The 21,584-nt window shown below is 55.2% G+C and overlaps 1 protein-coding gene across 3 annotated transcripts; it reads left to right on the top strand.

The window, feature by feature from the left end:
- The first annotated feature begins 796 nt into the window (after positions 1 to 796).
- KIFC1 (kinesin family member C1) lies at positions 797 to 12,160 on the top strand. 3 transcript variants are annotated; one of them, XM_050921097.1, is made up of 18 exons: positions 797 to 1,278; positions 2,224 to 2,351; positions 2,532 to 2,670; positions 2,779 to 2,887; positions 3,023 to 3,076; positions 6,820 to 6,864; positions 6,976 to 7,171; positions 7,268 to 7,445; positions 8,281 to 8,448; positions 8,628 to 8,756; positions 9,984 to 10,100; positions 10,184 to 10,357; positions 10,480 to 10,647; positions 10,728 to 10,866; positions 11,042 to 11,181; positions 11,452 to 11,525; positions 11,768 to 11,843; positions 11,943 to 12,160. In XM_050921097.1, exons 3-18 carry the CDS (start codon positions 2,542 to 2,544, stop codon positions 11,985 to 11,987), a joined length of 1,941 nt encoding a protein of 646 aa, XP_050777054.1. In that variant the 5' UTR covers positions 797 to 1,278; positions 2,224 to 2,351; positions 2,532 to 2,541; the 3' UTR covers positions 11,988 to 12,160. The 3 variants fall into 3 exon arrangements, with proteins under 3 accessions (XP_050777054.1, XP_050777055.1, XP_050777056.1); XM_050921098.1 differs by lacking the exon at positions 6,820 to 6,864; XM_050921099.1 differs by lacking the exon at positions 9,984 to 10,100.
- Positions 12,161 to 21,584: the final 9,424 nt, after the last annotated feature.

Raw genomic sequence — 21,584 nt, 5'->3', positions numbered from 1 at the left:
CCCCTACTCCTGCCTCTCCACTGCCTCCTTCACTCCAACTCTTGCCCTTCCCCCACTGCCCCTGCCACCCCTACTCCTGCTCCTCCTCGACTGCCCATCAGCCCTACTCCTGCCTCTCCTCTCAACTGCCTGTCACCCAGACTCCTGCCCTTTTCCCCATCAGCCCTACTTCTGCCCCTCCCTCACTGCCCGTTACCCCTACTCCTGCCCCTCCCCTCAACTGCCCATCACCCCTACTCCTGCCCCCCTCAACTGCCCCTGCCACCCCTACTCCTGCCCCTCGCCTCAACTGCCCGTTACCCCTACTCCTGCCCATCACCCCTACTCCTGCCCCCCTCAACTGCCCCTGCCACCCCTACTCCTGCCCCTCCCCGACTGCCCATCAGCCCTACTCCTGCCTCTCCTCTCAACTGCCTGTCACCCAGACTCCTGCCCTTTTCCCCATCAGCCCTACTTCTGCCTCTCCCTCACTGCCCGTTACCCCTACTCCTGCCCCTCCGCTCAACTGCCCATCACCCCTACTCCTGCCCCCCTCAACTGCCCCTGCCACCCCTACTCCTGCCCCTCCCCTCAACTGCCCATCACCCCTACTCCTGCCCCCCTCAACTGCCCCTGCCACCCCTACTCCTGCCCCTCCCCGACTGCCCATCAGCCCTACTCCTGCCTCTCCTCTCAACTGCCTGTCACCTAGACTCCTGCCCTTTTCCCCATCAGCCCTACTTCTGCCCCTCCCTCACTGCCTGTTACCCCTACTCCTGCCCCTCCCCTCAACTGCCCCGTCATCCCTACACCTGCCCCTCCCCTCAACTGCCCCTGCCACCCAGACTCATGCCCCTCCCCCACTGCTTCCTCCCCCAGACTCATGCCCCTCCCCTTCTCTCCCCTCAGCCCAAGGCCCTAAACCCTACTCCTGCCACTCCCCTAGCCCCGCCCCCAGGCTGCCGTTGGCCGGTTGGCGCGTGCCTTCTACTAGCCTCGGTCCTTGCAGCGCGCGGCCACAGCGGCAACTCCACTGGGTCATGTGTGGGTTGTTGGTAAGAGGAGGCCGCCGATTGGTCGGGGCTCGGGATGAGCCGGCCAATCGAGAAGGTGAAAACAGCAGATTGGTTGGATTTCGAAGAGGACGGGGCCGCAAGGAAGTTACCAGCCAATTGGCTGAGCGCGAGACGCTCGGCAGCCAATGGGCGGCGGCTCAGTGGGGGCGGTTTGAATTCGAATGACGCAAGGGGTCGGAGGAGGCTTAGAAGAGTTAAACTAGCGCGGCCGAGGCGATAGCTGGTGAGAGGCGCCCGGGGCCCGCACTGTCCCCCTCCCCCCCTTCCTGGTGGGGTGGCGGCGCGCGGGCTGGACTCCCGGGGGAGGGGGAGAGAGGCCCTGGGGCGGTCAGGTCGGGTTGTTCCTGAAGCACCGCGTGGGGGGTTGGGCTGGCGGGGACAGAGAGGCAGCGCCATGGGGTGCAGATGTTGGGCTGGGAGGGCGGAGGCAGCGCCATGGGGTGCAGATGTTGGGCTGGGGGAGGCGGAGGCGGCGCCATGGGGTGCAGATGTTGGGCTGGGAGGGCGGAGGCAGCGCCATGGGGTGCAGATGTTGGGCTGGGAGGGCGGAGGCAGCGCCATGGGGTGCAGATGTTGGGCTGGGAGGGCGGAGGCAGCGCCATGGGGTGCAGATGTTGGGCTGGGGGAGGCGGAGGCAGCGCCATGGGGTGCAGATGTTGGGCTGGGGGAGGCGGAGGCAGCGCCATGGGGTGCAGATGTTGGGCTGGGGGAGGTGGAGGCAGCGCCATGGGTGCAGATGTTGGGCTGGGGGAGCGGAGGCAGCGCCATGGGGTGCAGATGTTGGGCTGGGGGGGGTGGAGGCAGCGCCATGGGGTGCAAATGTTGGGCTGTGGGGGACGGAGGCAGCACCATGGGGTGCAGATGTTGGGCTGGGAGGGCGGAGGCAGCGCCGTGGGGTGCAGATGTTGGCCTGTAGGGGGGGACAGAGAGGCAGCGCCATGAGGTGCAGATGTTGGGCTGGGGGTCAGAGGCAGGGCCGTGGGGTGCAGCTGTTTGGGGCTGGGCTATGGTGGGACAGAGGCAGTGCCATGGGATGCAGATGGTTGGTTGGGCTGGGGTGGCAGAGGCAGGGCCATTGCAATGCAGATGGGTGGGGTTGGGGAAGTTCCTGTTTCCCATCTCTCCCAACCCCTAGCATTCACCTGCCAGTCTTCCCTTCTCCCCACAGGTTCACTTCAGAGCCCAGGACCCCAGCAGCTCCACCCAGACTGGGAGAAGTGTGACTTGGGCACAGGCGCAGAATCTGCTTCCATTGGCTTCTGCCTCCCTGTGTGGAAGGAGTTTGCTTGGTCTCAGGTGAGCCCTCCACTCATGGGCACCAACCAGATCCTGCCCCCTCCAGAGGGTCTCACCATGGCAGGGGCTGGGGTGCGACGGGGCATGTATGGGGGGTGCTCACCCTGCTCTGGGTGCATGCACAGGCATCGGGGTGTCTATATAACTTGTGACTGATCAAGCCCCCTTACTCCTTCCCAGAGGTCCCTACATGGAGCAGAAGGGGAATGCTGATGGATGGCAGGTCCCACTTGTAGGGAAGGCCTTTTCCCAGCTGCCTGTGCCTGGCTTGAGGGCCAAGCGAGGACCTAGTGATGAGAATCAGCCTCCAGCCGAACAGGTGAGATGCAGCAGGCAGATGTGAAAGGTGGTTTCTTGACCCACTTCATTTTCCTGTTTTCCAGGGCTCTGCTCCCACTTACTGTCTCCTCTCTTCCCCTCCCACTAGAAACGTGCCCGAAGGCTCCCTGTACCAACCAGGAGGGTGGCAGCCTCCATCGCCACCTCTTGTTCCAAGGCTTCGGCAGCAGCTGTAGTACCTAGGACTCAAAGAGCAGGTGAGCTCTTGGGAAGGATGTGTGCTAGGAATGGGGGGTATGTTTGCCTGCAGGATGCAGGGACTTTTGTGTTCATGAGAACAGGGAGCTGACACAAGGGATCCTGCTAATGATGATGCTTCATGTCCACCACAGGCCGCCGAACTTCGCTTCGACCAGAACTGACCATCCCAGCAGCCTCAGTTGCAGGTATTTGTGGGACTGGGGCTTTTACTCTGAGGGGAGGCTCCTTGTGACCTGGTGCCACTTGCCAAACCCAGCACTGTCATCCAGAGCTCTGTGGGACCCAGTACTGGGAAGACTGTTGGTGGGTGATACTTCCTAATGAGCTGAGCACCCTCTGCCAACTGGAAGCCCTAGGCCTAAGCTCCCATGAAGAGGGCCCAAAGGGAGACATGAGCCTTAAGCTCAGCTCAACTGCGTTTTTCTGTCATACAATACTCCTGAATGCCGCAGTTTGATCTGTTCCAAAAATTGGGGGAATGTTCAAGGCAACAGTGGTCAGAACCATAGTGACTTTGGGGGAAACCAGAAAACTGAAAGCGGGGGGCGGGGGTGGTGGTGGTGTAGGCCCACGGAGTCCCTGCCATTGTTTTGGCACAGCCACATTCTCTAGCACTTCTGGAATTGCCTACAGATCAAACTGCTAGTTGTGGGTGTGACCTATGGTGCCTAGTGCAGCGCTCACTGGAAATGTCAAGGGCAGGCTGCAAAAGGGAGGTCAGACACTCCCAAGACTGGTGGGTAACACTGAAGTTAAACTCCCCAAACAGTCACAAACTGTGCTGCTGCTCCCTCGGTTATCAAGAAGCAAAAAACAAAACAAAAAAAAGGGGAATCACACAGCCCCCTTGTTGCATTCTGGTTCTCTGGCTCCCAATCAGTACTTAGGTCAAGTACAGTGAGAAGTTGTATATGCTCTCATATACAAAGTGTTCTTCTGACCCCAGAGGGTCAGCCACATCACCAGGACAGTATGGGATTGGATCTTACCCAAAATACTATGCTGTCAGCCAATCCTTTAGTGTCTAAAACTAAAGGTTTATTATGAAGAAACAGAACAAGAAAAGAGATGGTAAAGCAGTCACATAGGTACAAAGACTTTAAAGTTCATCTATCAGGTTCCTAGCAGTATGGGTGAGTTTAGTGGCTTGAAAGTCCTCTGGAATACATCCACAGCTTGGATGGGTCATTCAGTCCTTTATTCAGAGCTTCGGTTTGTAGCGAAGTTCCTCCAGAAGTAAAAAGCAGGATTGAAGACAAAATGGAGACGATGCAGCTGTCTTTTGTAGTACTTTGTCATGCGGCCCGTGCTTCCATTTTTTCAAACACAAGCTGCCCAGCACATAGCTTGGAAGCCTTTTCCATCCATGGACGTGCCTGCACATGCCTTGCTGAGTCGGAAGGTGTATCCTCTGCCTTCTCTCAATGGGTCAGTTGTATAGCAGATGGTCATTAATGGGCCATTATGCTGATTCCAAACTGGCTGGTGGTGTCACGCAGGAGCATAACCCAAGTTTAAAATACAGACATACATACATATCTGTAACTCATAATACAAAAGATGATACAAAGATATAAACAAGATTATCATATCTGGCAAATCATAACACTTTTGCAGATATCTTACATGGCATATCTGCCATAACTCATTACCAATAGTGTAAAATTGCATTAATAGTATCCTAAAGTGTCCCCCAGATTTTATATGGTGTCACAGTAGCACCCATGAACCCCTTCCCACCTACTGATACCCCAGCTCATCTCTGTTCCTGTTCCCAATAACTTATACCCTGAGTATCTCCCAGATGAAAAGAAGACCAACAATGGAGGGGTTTGACAATGAAGTGGCCATTTTCTGTGATATTTTTGATTCCTCTGTATGCCTTGGTTTCCCACTGGACTGGTTAAACCCAATCCATATCAATGGTGGATACCCCAAGACACTGGGAGCCCCAGGAACAGAACAACTGGCACTTATCCACCGGACGCTCCAGCAGACCGAATATGTGATCTCAGCATGGGTCGATAACTTGGGCATAAGAAGAAACTGTGCAGCTCTCACCTGGGACTAGGGACAGAGAGACAGCCAAGCTGACTTTGATGAGAGCTGGCTCTAGGCTCCCGTTGACATAGCTACTACCTCTCAGGGTGTGGTGTACCTACAGCAAGGGGAGAACCTCTCCTGTCATGAAGCACTACACGGGCTCAGCTGCAGAATTTTAAGTGAAGACAAGTCCCCTGTTTTGGATTCTTGGAGGCCATGACCTGTCCCTGTAGAAGGGTGTGGGTCCTTGGGGTCTAGCATACTAAAGGGGTACTCCCAAGGAACTGGTTTCAGGCTGGAGTATAGCCCAGACCCTGTGGCTGCTTGACAGGTGGTGGCAGAGAGTCAGCTACTGAATGGTTTCAGTAACTAAATTGTCAATTTGCCAAGTGCCATGTTCTGTCCTTGAGGCTTCCATTGTTTTGGCTCATCCTCCAGCGGAATGGTCAGTTCTAGCCAGTCCTTTAACACCCATCTGTTCCACACCAGCCAGTTACATGACACAGCACCTCCTATTTGCTATGCCCAAGAGTAGCTCTTGAATTATTTAGCACCTGCTGGCTAGCAGTGTAAAGTACAGAAGTAAACTGAGGCACACAAGAATCATAAAAATATTACAGAAAATTCCTGTTTTGTCATGGGGTGCACACAGCTTCTGGCATGGGGAAAGAGGGGATTGGGGACACTTACAGAGCCATTGCAATGGAGGGAGAACAGGCAAACAGAGCCCCTGCTGTGGGGGTGAGAATGGGGGAGTGACATCCAAAAATGGGAGGCACACAACCCCTTGTGATAATAGTGGGAAGGGGGCACATATAACCCTGTGAGTTGCATGAAGTTCTGAAAAGAAGAGGATGGGAGGGTAGCACACAAGGAGCTTGGGAGGGTGAACAGAATGATGCAAGGATGCCTGGGGCATGCTGGACCTCAGCATACAAGAGCTATGAAGTGAGGACCCCCTAGTTTACAAAAATGTTCAGTGTGTCCTGTTTCCTTGCACACAGCACTTCCAAACGGCAGGCATATTCCTTGCTCAGAGTTTCCAAGTCTGCCCCTCCAGTCAGCTCTGTTTCCTCTCATAGCCACTCACAACTGCTTGACGCCATGATTTGCTCTGGAGTGGGAATTAGTCGTAATATTTTGGATGATTATTGTGTGTGCCTCAGTTTCCCCTATGTGGTGTGTACTTAACAAGGTCAGAGGGGTGGGGGAGAAAGAAAGATTGTTTACTCTTTGCTGTGATCCAGATATACAGGCGGGACCAACACCTAGCTGGCTGGGGACCCATGCCCATGGAGAGTCTCAGAAGACAATGGCCACTCCAGTTATTGGCACCTAGCAACAAACAACCATGGATGGCCCACCCTCCTTAGGAAGCCAGCTGGTAGACAAAGGACTAGGGAGCGGCCAGGTGGGATTGTTAAGTGTGGGCTGCTGGAGGCAAGAAAGAAGCTTCTGGACTGGGATTAAAGAGGAGTTAGAGGGCTCTGGACGGATCCAGATCCACCTGGCTGTAACTTTCTGTTGCCTGTGTTAACTAAAGACTTGCTACGCTGTGTTCCTGACATCTAATAAACCTTTCTGCTTTTACAATACTGGTTAAGAGTCACCTTAGATCAAGGAGCTGGGGGTGCAGTGCTCCCTTTGGGGGTGCAAGTCTTCCCCGGGTGTCCAACTCAGGTGGAGTCGCTATGGGGCGCTCACAGTGTGAAGGGGGGATGCTGAAGGCTCTGAGGTTTTGGTCCAGGAGTCAGTGAAGTCGAGAGGCCTACCCTAGTGAGTGAGAGACCCTAAGGAGGCTGACACTGAAGGGATCCTCCTAGGGACTGTTCAAGAGCACGGGCCTGTAGTTCCATGACACATGCTCTCCCCTCTCCCTCTGCAGATGTCGTCAGGAGGCCAGTGCCTATGGCAGCAGCTCCAAAGATGGGTAAGGCAGCAGCAGGAGAGGCTTGGTGTCAAGAAGGGGTGAATCCAGAGGTGGAGAGAAGGATAGCCCTGCTGGATCCAGCCTCACCTGCCTCCCCCTTTCTCCCCACAGCAGCCCCTGCCCTAGCTGTAGGGAACGATGGGAAAAAGCGGGCCGCCTGGGACCTGAAGGGCCAGTTGAGTGATATGCGGACCAAGGTGAGCAGCTACAAGGACAAGGTACAGAGACTGGATGGGGAGAATCAGCAGCTCAAGAGGCAGCTACAGGAGCAGGTGGTTCAGAACCGGGAACTGAGCAGCCAGGTCAGGTGAGGAGCGAGAGGGCTGAGGGGGAGGGATCCTAGTCATTCTGGTTGGGGGGGGAATGACTCCTGCCCTATCTCACCCTGCCCCTACTTCTGTAGCATACTGAGCTCCGCGCTGCACACTTGCCAGGAGCAGGCACAGCAGAGGCTCCACGAGGTGATGGAGCTGTCAGACCTGAAACAGCAACTGGAGGAGCAGGTCACCAGCTACAGCAAAACCATTGGGCAGCTAGAGGGGACCAAGCGGGACCTGTCATCCCTGCTGGAGACCAGAGAGGTGGGTCTTGATTTTGGGAAGGGGGGAGATGTGATGTTAACCTCCCTCACTGGAGCCAGAGCCCAGCCGATCCAGGTCATGTGGCGCCTGTGCTAGGATCTCCCATAACATGCTGTACCCTTAACCCAGCTGTGCCCTGTCAGATTCCTGTTCAGTAGACAGGTTATGTATCCGTTGGGTCATCTGCATGCTGTACTGAGAGGAACCAAGCCTTATGCAACAGCTGCTGCCGCTTCCATGCATGGGTTCAATCTGCACCTCCTAGACACAAGCTTTGTTTCCTATAGCAACAGCTCAACCTTATGAAGGCTTTACGTAGACTTGCTGGGACAACATTGTGCTCTGCTCCAGTCTCCTGGAAATTCCTCTGTTGCCAATGTCACAACTCCACATTGCTTTCAGGACTTACTTCTGTGTCTGACTGTTCTGCTTTAGTTATTGCCTTGCTGAGAGTGCTGCACCTCCGTAAAGCAACTGCTGTCCTTGCAGGGTGTTTCAAAGGAACCTTTCCCCAGTGTTCAGGCCTAACTCCCTTTTAAAATCCTGGCCCTAATGTTGGGCCTCTTTGATTCACTTGCACTGCAGACAAACACTGCTTTCTGCACCATTGCATGCATTTCCCACAACAGCTTTGCTTTGACCAGGTTATCAGCTATATTCCATGTCTAGCAAGTCTGTCAGCAGCAGGGAGTCACATGCACTGGCTTGACCCATGGCGTGTGACATGGTCTGTTGTCTCTCCTGGTGGGGGCCTGGGGTGGGGGGTGTATTGTGGTATCTCGAGAACTCCAAGCAAGTCTCTAGCAGTAACCCCTAACTCCTGGTCCTGCTCCAGGTGAAGCTAAAGCTGGCAGAGGAGGGCCTGGCCCAGAGGGAGTGTGAGAACAAGGAGTTGAGAGGCCAGGTTGCAGCCCAGCTGCAGGTTATGACCCAGCAGGAGGAGCGGTTGCACCACTTGGAGATGGAGAGGAGGAGGCTGCACAACCTGGTGCAGGAGCTCAAGGTGACAGGAGGCTCTCATTCTGCCCCACCTTGGGGTAGGGAGGGGTGGGGCTGGGAATTAAGGCAGGACACCAGGCAGGGGGTTGGGGGTGAGGCCTAGAAGATGGGATTGGGAGGGACAGCTGGTGGGAGCTGGGGACAGCCTTCCCTGCACTGGACTGACACATCTCCTGTCCCCAGGGTAACATCCGTGTGTTCTGCCGTGTGCGCCCGCTGCTAGCCTGGGAGAAGGAGAGACAGAAGGGACTGGAGCACCTGCACTTCCCCCTGCAGGACAACAAGGCCCTGGTGCTCTCCAAAGTGGAGGAGGTGAGTCCAGGGACTGGGGCACCGCTAGCTCTGTCTTTGTGATGGGCCATAGCCAGCCCTCTGGCTGTGCACTGGATGATATTCAGGGCAGTCACTGTTTGGACATGGCATTAGTGTGGTTAAGTTGGAGAATGCTGGTGCAATCTACAACTTGCACACTACACAGGCACTAGCCTTGGGCAATTCCCCCTGCAGGGATTCCAAGTCAACCATCTCAGTCCCAAGCCAAGGAGTGGCTGACCTTGCTTCTGACTTGCTGCTGCTAAAATGTAGGGCTCCTGTGCTTGGAGCTTTGGAAACCTTGCCAGCACCTCACAACCCAGCTGGGCCTGTTGCCTTGAGACCAGCCTTCTCACACCTCCAGGGGCTAGCGTTTTTCTGAGCAGCAGGCTATAGATCTGTGCGCATGAACCTGTGAAGGAGGGTGAATCGTAGTGTAGATGGTGCACAGACATTCATACATGAGACTCCCAGTGACAGAGAGTTCCTGCTGCAATGCCCTTGGGGCAGTGCTTCCTGTGGCCTGTTAACAACTTGCATCTTATCTGTAGCCTGAATTTGTGTGGCTTCAGCTCCCAGTCACTGGTTTCTCCTTCTGTCTCCGTCTGGTAGCTTAGAGCCTTCTGCTCTCAAATTTGTCCATATATGTAAGTGGAGACCATGATCAACTCTCCTCTGAGCCTTCCCTTTAATAAGCTGAATAGAGGAAACTCCTTCAGTCTCTTACTGAGGCAGGTTTTCCAGCCTTCAAATCTTGTAGCTTTTCTCTGAACCTTTCCCAGTTTTTCATCATCCTTTTGAAGTGTGGCTGACAGATCTGTAGTGTGTCCAGTAAAAGCCACAGATGCTGCATGGAGAGGCAATTAACCTCATCCCCTGCCCCTGCAATTTCCTGGCAGCATGTTAGAAACCTGGGGCCTTCTCTGAAGGGTTCGTTAATCTCAAGCTCAGACGAGCAACCAAGTAGTTCCATTAGCAGCTTGCACTCACCGGTGTTGAATCTCAGCTGCCATTGAGCCACCCCTTCACCCTGTCTGGCTTGGCTCCTCTGCAGGTCCTCATGGCCTCCTCTTGCCTTGAAGAACCCTCTGCAATCACTGCCCCTCATTCCCACTCGAGGGACTTCCCATCAGAGGCGCAGAGGTGGCTGTCAATTCCCCCAGCCCAGGCCTGGGGTCCTGGGAATGAGTCCTATAGTCTGACCCACATGTCTGTCTCTCCTCCAAGTCCCACGTTGGGCGTGACCGCAAGGGTGATGTGAAATACGATTTCAGCTTTGACCGGGTGTTCTCCCCTGCCTGCTCCCAGGAGGAGGTGTTTGAAGAGATTGCGCTGTTGGTGCAGGTACAGAGTGGGGTACAGGACTTGGGGGATTGGGAATCTGGGGGTTACCCCCATAGTGACCACTTCCTCCTCCCTCTCTGCAGTCCGCTCTGGATGGGTACCATGTATGCATCTTTGCCTATGGGCAGACAGGCAGTGGTAAGACCTATACCATGGAGGGGCCAGACGACATGAGTCCCGAGACTATGGGCATGATTCCTCGGGCAGTGCGGCAAGTCTTCCAGGGGGCACGGGAACTGGAACCCAAGGGCTGGCAGGTGAGTGAGCATCCCACTCTGCCCTTCATGCCTGCCCTCAACCCTGTGGCTCTGGTAGCATACCTGGTCCCCCCACAATCTCATGGTTCTGATGTTGCTTCTGTCTCCCGCACACACCTCAGTACCATTTCACGGCCAACTTCCTGGAGATCTACAATGAGTCGCTGCGGGACCTGCTGGTGGGGCGTCCAGAGCGGGGTGCCGAACTGGAGATCAAACGGGTCAGCCAGAGCAGCGAGGAGCTGCACGTTCCTAACCTGCGCTATGTGCCTGTGGACTCCGAGGATGAGGTGAGCTGAGATGTGGGTGTGCTGGAGCTGGTGGGCTTAGGAGCTGTACTGACCTCACCAACACACCCTGCATTCCCCAGGTGCTGAAGCTACTGCAAACGGCCAAGGCCAACCGCTCTGTGGCGAAGACGGCTCTGAATGACCGCTCCTCCCGCAGCCACAGCCTTTTCCAGCTGCGCATTGAGGGCTGGAACCGGAGCCGGGACCTGCACAGTGTCTGTGAGTGTGGCAGGTGGTGGCTGGGGCTGCCAGAGAATAAGTAGAAGGCAGGGCTGGAGGAGCATTGATCGCTAAGCCCAGCTGTGGTGCGACTGCCCTGCCATTTGTGGGAGAACTGGGTGAGATGCCCTCTCCCAGGCCTTTCTCATATCCATTCCCTCTCCCTTTACTGCAGCGGTGCTAAGCCTGGTGGACCTGGCAGGCAGTGAGCGGCTGGACAAGTCCTTCTCGAAGGGGGAGCGGTTGAGGGAGACCCAAGCCATCAACACTAGCCTCTCTACCCTGGGGCTGGTCATCATGGCGCTTTCCAACAAGGTAACAGCTAGGACACCCCATGCCTCATTATCAGCAGTCTCTTCCCCCATGGCCAGTGGTCATAGTGCTGCAGGCAATGTAACATACCACCTGCATGCACCCCACTGCCCCCTCCCTCTCCCCCAGCCCTTCCCTGCCTGGTATACGGGAGCCACAGTGAGGCCGGGGGCTGTTTGAGATAGATGTTATGAAATCTCCCTGCCCAGGGGTAACAACATGCCCCCTCCTCATGGACCGTGGGGAGCTGACTCCTGTCTTCCCACTTTGCAGGAGCCCCACATACCTTACAGGAACAGCAAACTCACCTACCTGCTGCAGAACTCGCTGGGGGGCAACTCTAAGATGTGAGTAACAAGGGGGCAGTAGGAATAGTAGGAGTTGGGGGGAGGGTTGAGGCAGAGATGTATGGAGAAGGATTTAGCACCAGGGTGGAGGGCAGGGCTATGGGACACACTGTATGGACAGGGAGTGGAGGAAGTTTAAGAGTTAGGGAAAGTGCAGGGACACCAGGTGCTGGGGGTGGTGCCAGAAGAGGGCTTCTGTGGGCCCCTCTAACCTCTGTTCCTCCCCTTCCCAATGCCCCCAGGCTGATGTTTGTGAACATCTCCCCGCTGGAGGATAACTTGTCAGAGTCCCTGAACTCCCTGCGCTTTGCCAGCAAAGTAAGTGACTGACTGGTGCGTGGCTGAGGCAGATGGAAGGGGGTTGCCCATATTACCATGCTGCAGCTTCCCGCTCAACTCCATCTCTCCCCCTTCCAGGTGAACGAGTGCGTCATTGGAACAGCGCAGGCCAACAGGAAGTGAGGGGTGCCGCCATCCTGGCTTGGCTGCAGGATGCATCTGGAGCCCTGTGGGAGCAACGCTTTCTGCACCCACCGGGGCTGTGGAGTGATGTGTGTGAGGCTTATCTTGCGTCTTGTTTTTAATACTGGTATGGACTCAGCAGGAGTGCTGGAAATAAAATGTCTTTTACAGCTGCTGGTTGTGTGCACTCAGGGGGGGAACCTGGCTGTCCAAGCTGCAACGTGGGTGCAGTGAGCTATCAGCTGGGCCTTGACTATATTGTTGTCAATGGGAACCAGGTCACTCTGGGCCATAGTCTCCCTGTGTGAGATCCTCTCTGGTGCTGATCATCCATCTGCTCAATATCCCCACTCCACTGCCAGCTTCTCTTGCCCCTGGAAGTCATGCCCTCCATCTCCACTCAAGGATAGGGCTCCTGCATGGCTGTGAGGGGAAGTCAGTGCTGTTTGTGTCCAGAGGCCCAGGCTCAGTCTTGTTATCCCATGTGAGTCGCTTGGGGGTGTGGAGGATCTCTGGGGTGGGGAGGGGACAGGGCCTGGGTTTGTGGAGAATCTGGGGCTGAGGGGGAGACAGGACTTGAGGGTGTGGAGGATCTGTGGGGTTTGAGATGTAGGGGGACAGGACAGGACCTTGGAGGTGTGGAGGATCTAGGGGGTGGGTGGCATTGGGAACAGAACCTGGGGGTGTGGAGGATCTGTGGGGGAGGGCAGTGTCTGCTAGTGTGAAGGATCTTTGGGGCATGGGGGAACAGGGCCTGCAGGTGTGGATGATCTGTAGGGCAGGGTGAGGGTCTGGGGGATCTGTGGGGTGGGGAACAGGACCTGGGGGTTAGAGTTTAGGGGTAAGGTTGAGGTTAGGTAGGGGTTTAGCATTAGGGGTGGGCTGGGGTTAGGGATTGGAGTAGGGGTACGGGTGGGTTAGAGGTTAGGGTCGGGGTGAGGGGTTAGGGCTGGGGTCAGGCTCAGTTCTTCTTCGAGTGATTGCTCATATCCATTCCAGTTAGGTGTGTGCGCGCTGCGTGCACGTTCATCGGAAGATTTTTACCCTAGCAACACTCGGTGGGTCGGCTGGTCGCCCCCTGGAGTGGCGCCGCTATGGCGCCGGATATATACTCCCTGCCAACCCAGCCACCCTTCAGTTCCTTCTTACCGCCCGTGTCGGTCGTTGGAACAGTGGAGCGCGGCTTAGCTGACCTCCGCTTCCCTAGCTACTCGTAGTTCTCGTGTATATAGTTATGTAGTTATAATCCTTTTATATATATATATGTATAGTTATATGGGTTTTTTCTTTGCTAACATAGTTAGTTTAGTATTAGTTAGCGGGGTTCAGGAAGTAGCCCCTTCCCCGCACCCGGTGCCGGAGCCCATGCCCGGCTCACCGGGTTTTAAAATGGGCTCGACCTGCCAGAAGCCGATGCCGACGGGAGATCCACACGACTCCTGTTTGAAGTGCCTCGGGGAATCACACTTGACAGCTAAGTGCCCCATTTGCAAGGCTTTTAAGCCGAGAACAAAAAAGAGCGGGACTTTCACTTACCCCTCCACCTTTGGCACCGAGCGATGATCAAGCGGCTGGCAGAAGCGCCTCCTCGGCACCAGACCCCGCCGGTATTACCAAGGCCTTTCGGCACCGGCCATCGCCGGCACTGAAGTCGACTCGGCACCGCTCCCTCTCTCTGAGGTCGAGAGAGCCTACGATTCCTGCTGGTACCTGATGGCTCCCCGGCACGTGCCGTGGTTGAGCCCCCTGCTCCTGCTGCTTCCGTGCCACCTGCACCACAGCCAGAGAGCTCGTCTAAATCGGATCGCCCGGCACCGACACCTGCCGAGGCTCTGACGACGTCGGTACCGTTGATCCCGGTTCCACGAGGGCCGTCGAATCCGGTGCCGGACAGCTCCCCAGTATGCACTGTGGTTGAGCCTACTGTTCCCTCCACGCCGGAGACATTCCTAACGGCGAGGGATCTCATTGCCATGACAGAGTCGATGCTGCCTGACCCCGGCACCGCCGGTGTGGGTAATACAGTCTCTTGCCGAACCTCCCTTGATATGACCATCCTCTGTCGGCACAGCAGAGCGGCACCGTTCATGATCACTGTCCCACAGACGCTCCAGGTCCCGTCGGCATACCCGACACCACTTGCAGTCCCGGTGCTGTTCTCCTCCTCGATACTGGTCGCACTTGCTGCACCGGTCGGTATCCCGTTCGCCGACCCGCTACTATCGGCACCGTTCCGACTCCCGGCACCGCGACAGGTACCGTGACTCCCGTAGCCTCTCCCGACCTCGAGCCTCGAGATCGCGGTCGACCTCCCGGCACTGCTCTGGTTGCAGGTCTGGATCTCATTCCAGGTACCGGTACGCCTCCCGGTACCGGTCCCCGGTGCCGGGTTGGGCAAGGTCCGATAGAGTCAGAGACTCTGCCGATGTTTTTTTTTTTTTTTTCGTACCTCCATGGCCATCCAGGCACGCATCCGTGTCATCCCACGTGGGGAGATCTTATGCTCAGGACCACGATTCTGATGTACCCACCAACAACCTGAGAGCCCATCAGGACCTCCTAAGGAGGGTACCATGCCATATGGACCTCCAGGTGGAGGAGGTCCCGGAGGTAGAGGACCTGGTATGGTGCCCTCTAAGGGGTACGATTACTTGTCTGTCCGTCCTCCTCTCTGCTCACTAGTCGTTCAGTCTGTTAAGGAGAGGGAATGGCATGGCCAGCAGGCGCCAGCCCTGAAATCGAAGGAGGATAGGCGAATGAACCTACTTGGCCACCAGGTGTACTTTGCAGAGGCCTTACAGCTCTGGGTGGAAAAGCAACAAGCCTTGCTTAGCCGCTATAATTATAACACCTGGGTGTCGGTAGTTTAGTTTATGGAATTTCTCCCTCAAAACTCCCGCCAAGAGTTCGCTACCGTCTTGGAGGAAGGGAAAAAGGTGCCCAGAGCGTCCCTCCAGGCCTCGTTGGACGCAGCAGACTCAGCAGCCAGGACTCTGGCCTCGGGTGTTGCCATGAGGCACATCTCATGGCTTCAGGTTTCAAACCTCCGGCCGGAGCTGCAGTATGCCATTCAGGACTTACAATTTGATGGTAAAGGCCTCTTCTCTGCAAAGACAGCCCCAGGCTGCAAAGCCTGAAGGACAGCAGGGTCCTAATGCTCTCTCTCAGCATGCATACACCAGTGACCCAGCGCAGGCCTTTCTGTCCCCAGCCACACCGCCGTACTCTGTGCCTAGCCAGAGACAGGACTTTGGCAGACGGCGAGGCCGAGATGGTCGCAGACAAATGTCAAGACCCCTAGACGGCCAAGGTCAAGGTCCCTCGCAATCACCACCGTGACCAAAGACGAACCTTCCAAGGTGCACCTGAGGGCGGTGTACCAGTCGCAGGCCGGGATCCCACTCCTACTTTCTCCTGGCGTGGCCCCAGTTAATTTCAGATCGCTGGGTCCTGCGCACGGTGGAGCATGGGTACCATCTCCAATTTGTTCCAACCCTGTCCCCCTTCAGGGACCCCTCTCATGAGCAACTCCTCTTACAAGAAGTGCAGACGCCAATGGAAGAAAGAGGCAAGGGATTTTACCCCCATTATGCCCTAGTCCCCCACTCGAACGGAGGTCTCAGACCTTCCTAGGCCTGCGAGGATTCAACCAGTCTATGATAAGGTTGAAGTTCCGCATGGTATCCCTGGGAACCATTATCCCATCCTTGCATCCTGGAGACTGCTATGTCGCCCTCGATATGAAGGGCGCATACTTTCACATCACCATCTTCCCTCCGCACAGGAGATACCTCCGCTTTCTAGCCAACCGTCAGTACTTCTGGTTTATAGTCCTGCTGTTTGGCCTTTCTACAGCCCCACGGGTATTGTCCAAGTGTATGGCCATAGTCGCCGCCTACCTTCACCGATGTCGGATATGCGTTTTTCCATATCTGGACGAGTCGCTTATCCGAGGAGACTCCGAGACACAAATCACTCAGCACGTGGGCATCGTCACAGACCTATTCACAGGTCTAGGCCTGATGATTACTATAGAGCAATCCACTCTGGTTCCCACGCAGAGGTTGGACTTCCTAGGGGCTATCCTGGTCTCCGACCTAGCCGGAGCCTGCTTACCACAGCCGCGGTTTCAGGCGATGGCAACAATCATCCGAGGTCTGCAGACTTTCCCAACGACCTCGGCTTGCACTTGTCTCAGTCTCCTGGGTCCATGGCTGCCCGCAAGTTTGTAACCAAACACGCCAAGCTCTGTCTCCGTCCTCTCCAAGTCTGGCTCACCTCGGCGTACCGCCCAGACAGGGACCCAATGGTCATGGTAGTCACCGTTCCTTCGAGCACCTTAGGCTCCCTAGAATGGTGGCTGACTCCCTCCCTGGTGTGGGCAGGGATGCGGTTCCATCCGCCCCAGCCCTCACTGCTCCTGACGACGGACACGTCATCTCTCTGCTCGGGTGCTCACCTTGGTCACCTTCGAGCTTAAGGCCTTTGGTCTTCTCGGGAGCTGGCATTCCACATCAATGCCCAAAAATGAGAGCAGTCCGCCTGGCGTGCCAGGGGTTCCAGCAGCAGCTGCGAGGCCGTGGTGTCTCAGTGTTTACAGCCAACACAATGGCCATGTGCTACACATGGTCCTCCCCCCCTTTTTGTCAGGAGGCCATCCATCTCTGGGTCTGTTGCATGGCCCACTCGATGAATCTGGTAGCTTGCTTTCTCCCAGGCGTTCGGAACGCCCTGGCGCTTTGACTCAGCAGGTCTTTCCTGTTTCACGAATGGTCGCTCTGCCCCATGTGATGCATTCTGTTTTCCAGAAGTGGAGACTTTTCCTCACATAGACCTGTTCGCTCACCACGAGAGCAGAAAATGCCGGATGTTCTGCTCCTTCCAAGGTCTCTCCTCGGGATCGATCTCGGACGCATTCCTGATACTGTGGAAGGGCCAACTCCTTTATGCCTTCCCACTGTTCCCGCTGGTTCATTAGGTCCTGCCCAAACTCCGCAGGGGCAGAGCGCGCATCATCATGATTACTCCAGTGTGGTCCAGGCAGCACTGATACAGTTGCTCGACCTATCAATAACCAACCCAATTACCCTGCCACTCCACCCAGACCTCATCACTCAGGGCCACGGCAGGCTTCGTCGCCCGGACCTGCAGTCTCTTCACCTCACGGTGTGGCTGCTGCGTGACTAAACCGGGGTGGCAGGAAGCCTTCCACCTGGTCAATGTGCCTGGCCGAGTGGAAGCATTTCTTCTACAGGTGTGAAACGCTCGATCTTACTCCTGCTGAGGTCTCGATCCCCTCTATTTGGCCTACCTCTGGCCTTCATCTACAGGACCTAGCGGTGTCATCGCTGAGGGTACACTTGGCAGCTATCTCTATCTTCCACCCAGGCTAAGGTGGTCAGTCCGTGTTCTCACACTCTATGGGTTCGAGGTCCCTCAAGGGCTTGGAGCGCTTACACCCTCAAGTAGTTTTAACCAGACTTATGTCTCCCCCATTCAAGCCGTTAGCGACCTGCTCTCTGCTATACCTGTCTTGGACGACAGCTTTCCTTGTAGCTGTTACATCGGCCAGACGAGTCTCAGAGCTCTTACGGTGGTTCCGCCGTACATTAGGTTTCACAAGATAAGGTGCAGTTACGACCACACCCGGCTTTCCTCCCTAAGGTGGTTTCGGCCTTTCATGTTGCCCACACTCAACGCAATGGGCGCAGCAATTGCACTCCCTGGACGTCTGTAGAGCGCTCGCATTTATATTGCGCGGACAGAACCATTTCGTAAAATGCCCCAACTCTGTGACGGTAGCAGACCGAAGGGAAGGCTTACCTGTTTTCCTCTCAGAGGATCTCATCTTGGGTGATGGCGTACATCCGCACTTGTTATGATTTGGCTCATATTTCCCCAAGCCACATCATCGTGCATTCTACCAGGGCTCAGGCTTCATCTGCCGCTTTGCTGGCTCGTGTACCTACCCACGGGATCTGTCGTGCAGCTCCATGGTCCTCGGTCCTTACCTTTGCTTCGCATTATGCTCTGGTTCAACAGTCAATAGATGCTGTAACCTCTGGCTCAGCAGTTTTCATTCTGCCACATTTCACTCCGACCCCACTGCCTACGTAAGGCTTGGGAATCATCTAACTGGAATGGTTATGAGCAATCACTTGAAGAAGAAAAGACGGTTACTCACCTTTGTAACTGTTGTTCTTCGAGATGTGTTGCTCATATCCATTCCAAACCCACCCTCCTTCCCCTCTGTTGGAGTAGCCGGCAAGAAGGAACTGAAGGGTGGCTGGGTCAGCAGGGGTATATATCCGGCGCCATAGCGGCGCCACTCCAGGAGGCGCCCAGCCGACCCACCGAGTGTTGCTAGGGTAAAAATCTTCCGACGAACGTGCACGCGGCACGCACACACCTAACTGGAATGGATATGAGCAACACATCTCGAAGAACAACAGTTACGAAGGTGAGTAACCGTCTTGTTTAGGGTTAGGGGGTTAGGGTTGGGGTCGGTTTAGGGGTAGGGTTAGAGGAGGTGGTGGTTAGGGGGTCAGGGTGAGGTTTAGGGTTGGGGTTAGGGATAGAATCATAGAATATAAGGGTTGGAAGGGAGCTCAGGAGGTCATCTAGTCCAATCCCCTGCTAAAGGCAGGACCAACCCCAACTAAATCATCCCAGCCAGGGCTTTGTCAAGCCGGGCCTTAAAAACCTCTAAGGAAGGAGATTCCACCACCTCCCTAGGTAACAGATTCAAGTGCTTCAACACCCTGCTAGGGAGAAAGTTTTTCCTAATATCCAACCTAAACCTCCCCCACTGCAACTTGAGACCATTACTCCTTGTTCTGTCATCTGCTACCACTGAGAACAGTCTAGATCCATCCTCTTTGGAACCCCATTTCAAGTAGTTGAAAGCAGCTATCAAATCCCCCCCTCATTCTTCTGCAGACTAAACAATCCCAGTTCCCTCAGCCTCTCCTCGTAAGTCATGTGCTGCAGCCCCCTAATCATTTTTGTTGCCCTCCGCTGGACTCTTTCCAATTTTTCTACATCCTTCTTGTAGTGTAGGGCACAAAACTGGACACAGTCTCCAGATGAGGCCTCACCAATGTCAAATAGAGGGGAATGATCATGTCCCTCGATCTGCTGGCAATGCTCCTACTTATACAGCCCAAAATGCTGTTAGCCTTCTTGGCAACAAGGGCACACTGTTGACTCATATCCAGCTTGTCTACTGAAACCCCTAGGTCCTTTTCTGCAGAACTGCTTCCTAGCCATTCGGTCCCTAGTCTGTAACAGTGAATGGAATTCTTCTGTCCTAAGTGCAGGACTCTGCACTTGTCCTTGTTGATCCTCATCAGGTTTCTTTTGGCCCAGTCTTCTAATTTGTCTAGGTTCCTCTGTATCCTATCCCTAGGATGAGGGTTAGGGGGTTAGGGTTGGGGTGAAGGGCAGGGTTTAGGGGTAGAGTCAGGGTCTAAGGGTTAGGGTTTAGGTTAGGGTTTTAGGGTTGGGGTCAGGGTTAGGTTAGGGGTTGGGTTAGGGTCAGGGTAAGGGTAGTTTAGGGTTAGGGTGGTTAGGGTCAGGGTGAGGGTAGGTGTTGGTGAGGGTTTAGGGATCGGGGCTAGGATGGGGTTGGGGTTTAGGGCTAGGGGCTGGGATAGGTTAAGGTTAGGTTGAGGGGTTAGAGGGTTAGGGTTAAGGGTTAGGTGGTGTGAGGGTTAGGAGTTGGGCTTAGGGTTAGGAATCAGAGTTGGGCTTACGCTTGGGCTTAGGGGATAGGGTTGGGGGTGAGGGTAGGGGTTAGGGTTTAAGGTCATAGTAGGGGTTGGGGTTAGGGTGAAGGTGAGAGGTAGGGTAGCTCCTAAGAGTAGCTCCCAAAGGTTTAGCACTTGGAGCTACGGTTAGGGTTGCTATGGGTAGGGCACTTGGAGCTAGGGTTAGGAATCAGGGTTGGGCTTAAAGTAGGGCTTAGGGAATAGGGTCGGGGGTGAGCGTAGGGGTTAGGGTTTAGGGTCAGAGAAGGGGTTGGGGTTAGTGGTGAGGGTTAGGGTGAGGGCGAGAGGTAGGGTAGGTTAGGGTCAGGGTTAGAGGATTGGGGTAGAGGTAGGGTCGGGGTAGGTTAGGGTCGAGGTGAGGGTTAGAGTTAGGTTTAGGGTTTGGGTTTAGGATTGAGGTTATGGATAGGGTTAAGAGATAAGGGTCAGGGTGAGGGTTAGGGTAATGGTAGTGTTTGGGGTTAAGGATAGGGGTAGAAGGTTGGAGTCAGGCTTAGGAGTAGGATTAGAGGTGATGGTAGAGGTTAGGGTGAGGGTGAGGGTTGGAGTTAGGGTTAGGGCTGGGGTCGAGGTTAGGGCTGGGGTCAGGGAGAGGGGGTAGGGCTAAGATGAGGGTAGGGTTAGGGTTAGACTAGGGGTTAAGGGGGTGAGGGATTAGGGTAGGGTTTGGGGCTTAGGGTGACGGGTTAGGGTTTAGGGTTAGAGGTTAGGGTTAGGGGGTGGGGTAGGGTAGGGGTCAGGGGTTAGGGTTTTAGGGGTTGGGGTTAGGGTTTAGGGTTTAAGGTTAGGGGTTAGGTTTAGGGGTTAGGGCTTAGGGGTTGAGGTTAGGGTGAGGGTTAGGGGTTAGGGTTAGGGTTAAAGGTTAGGGTTAGGGTAGGGTTGAGGCTTAGGGTTTCGGATTAGGGTTAGGGTTGTTAGGTTCAGGGTTTAGGGTAAAGGGTTGGGGTTAGGGTTTAGGGTTACGGTTAGGTTAGGGTTTAGGGTTGGGGTTAGGGGTTAGAGATTAGGGTTAAGGTTTGGGGTTAGGGGGTAGGGTTGGGGTTAGGGTTAAGGTTAGGGGTAGGGTTAGGGTTTTAGGGGTTAGGGTTTAGGGTTTAAGGTTAGGGGTTAGGGTTTAGGTTAGGGTTAGGGTTAGGGTTTAGGATTGGGGTAAGGGTTAGGGTTGTTAGGGTTAGGGTTGCTAGGGTGAGGGTTAGGGTTAGGGCCTTAGGGTTAGGGTTAAAGGTTAGGGTTTAGGGGTAGGGGTTAGGGTTTAGGGGTAGGGTTTAGGGTTGGGGTTAGGGGTTAGGGGTAGGGCTAGGGGCTAGGGTTAGGGTGGGTTAGGGTTAGGGTTTAGGGTTAGACTTAAGGGTTTGGGGTTGGGGTTAGGGGGTTAGGGTTAAGGCTTTAGGGGTAGGGTTTGGGTGTAGGGGTAGGGGTTAGGGTTTAGGTTAGGGGTAGGGGTTAGGGTTTTAGGGTTGGGGTTAGGGTTAGGGTTTTTGGGGTTTGGGGTAGGGGTAGGGGTAGGGATGGGGGTAGGTTAGGGTTTGGGGGTAGGGGTAGGGTTTAGGGTTAAGGTTAGGGTTAGGGGGTTAGGGTTTAGGGTTGGGGGTAGGGGGTAGGGTTAGGGGGAAGGGTTTAGGGGTTAGGGTTTAGGGGTAGGGGTTAGGGTTAGGGTTTTAGGGTTGGGGTTAGGGTTAGGGTTTTAGGGTTAGGGGGTAGGGGTAGGGTTCCGGGTAGGTTAGGGTTTGGGTTTAGGGGTAGGGTTTAGGGTTAGGGTTAGGGGGTTAGGGTTTAGGGTTGGGGGTAGGGGGTAGAGGTTGGGGGTTAGGGTTAAGGGTTAGGGGTT

Source organism: Gopherus flavomarginatus, chromosome 12 (genome assembly GCF_025201925.1).
Source record: "Gopherus flavomarginatus isolate rGopFla2 chromosome 12, rGopFla2.mat.asm, whole genome shotgun sequence".
Classification (NCBI taxonomy): domain Eukaryota; kingdom Metazoa; phylum Chordata; order Testudines; family Testudinidae; genus Gopherus; species Gopherus flavomarginatus.
Note: the sequence above shows the minus strand (reverse complement) of the source record. Positions and strands in the feature narration are given on the sequence as shown.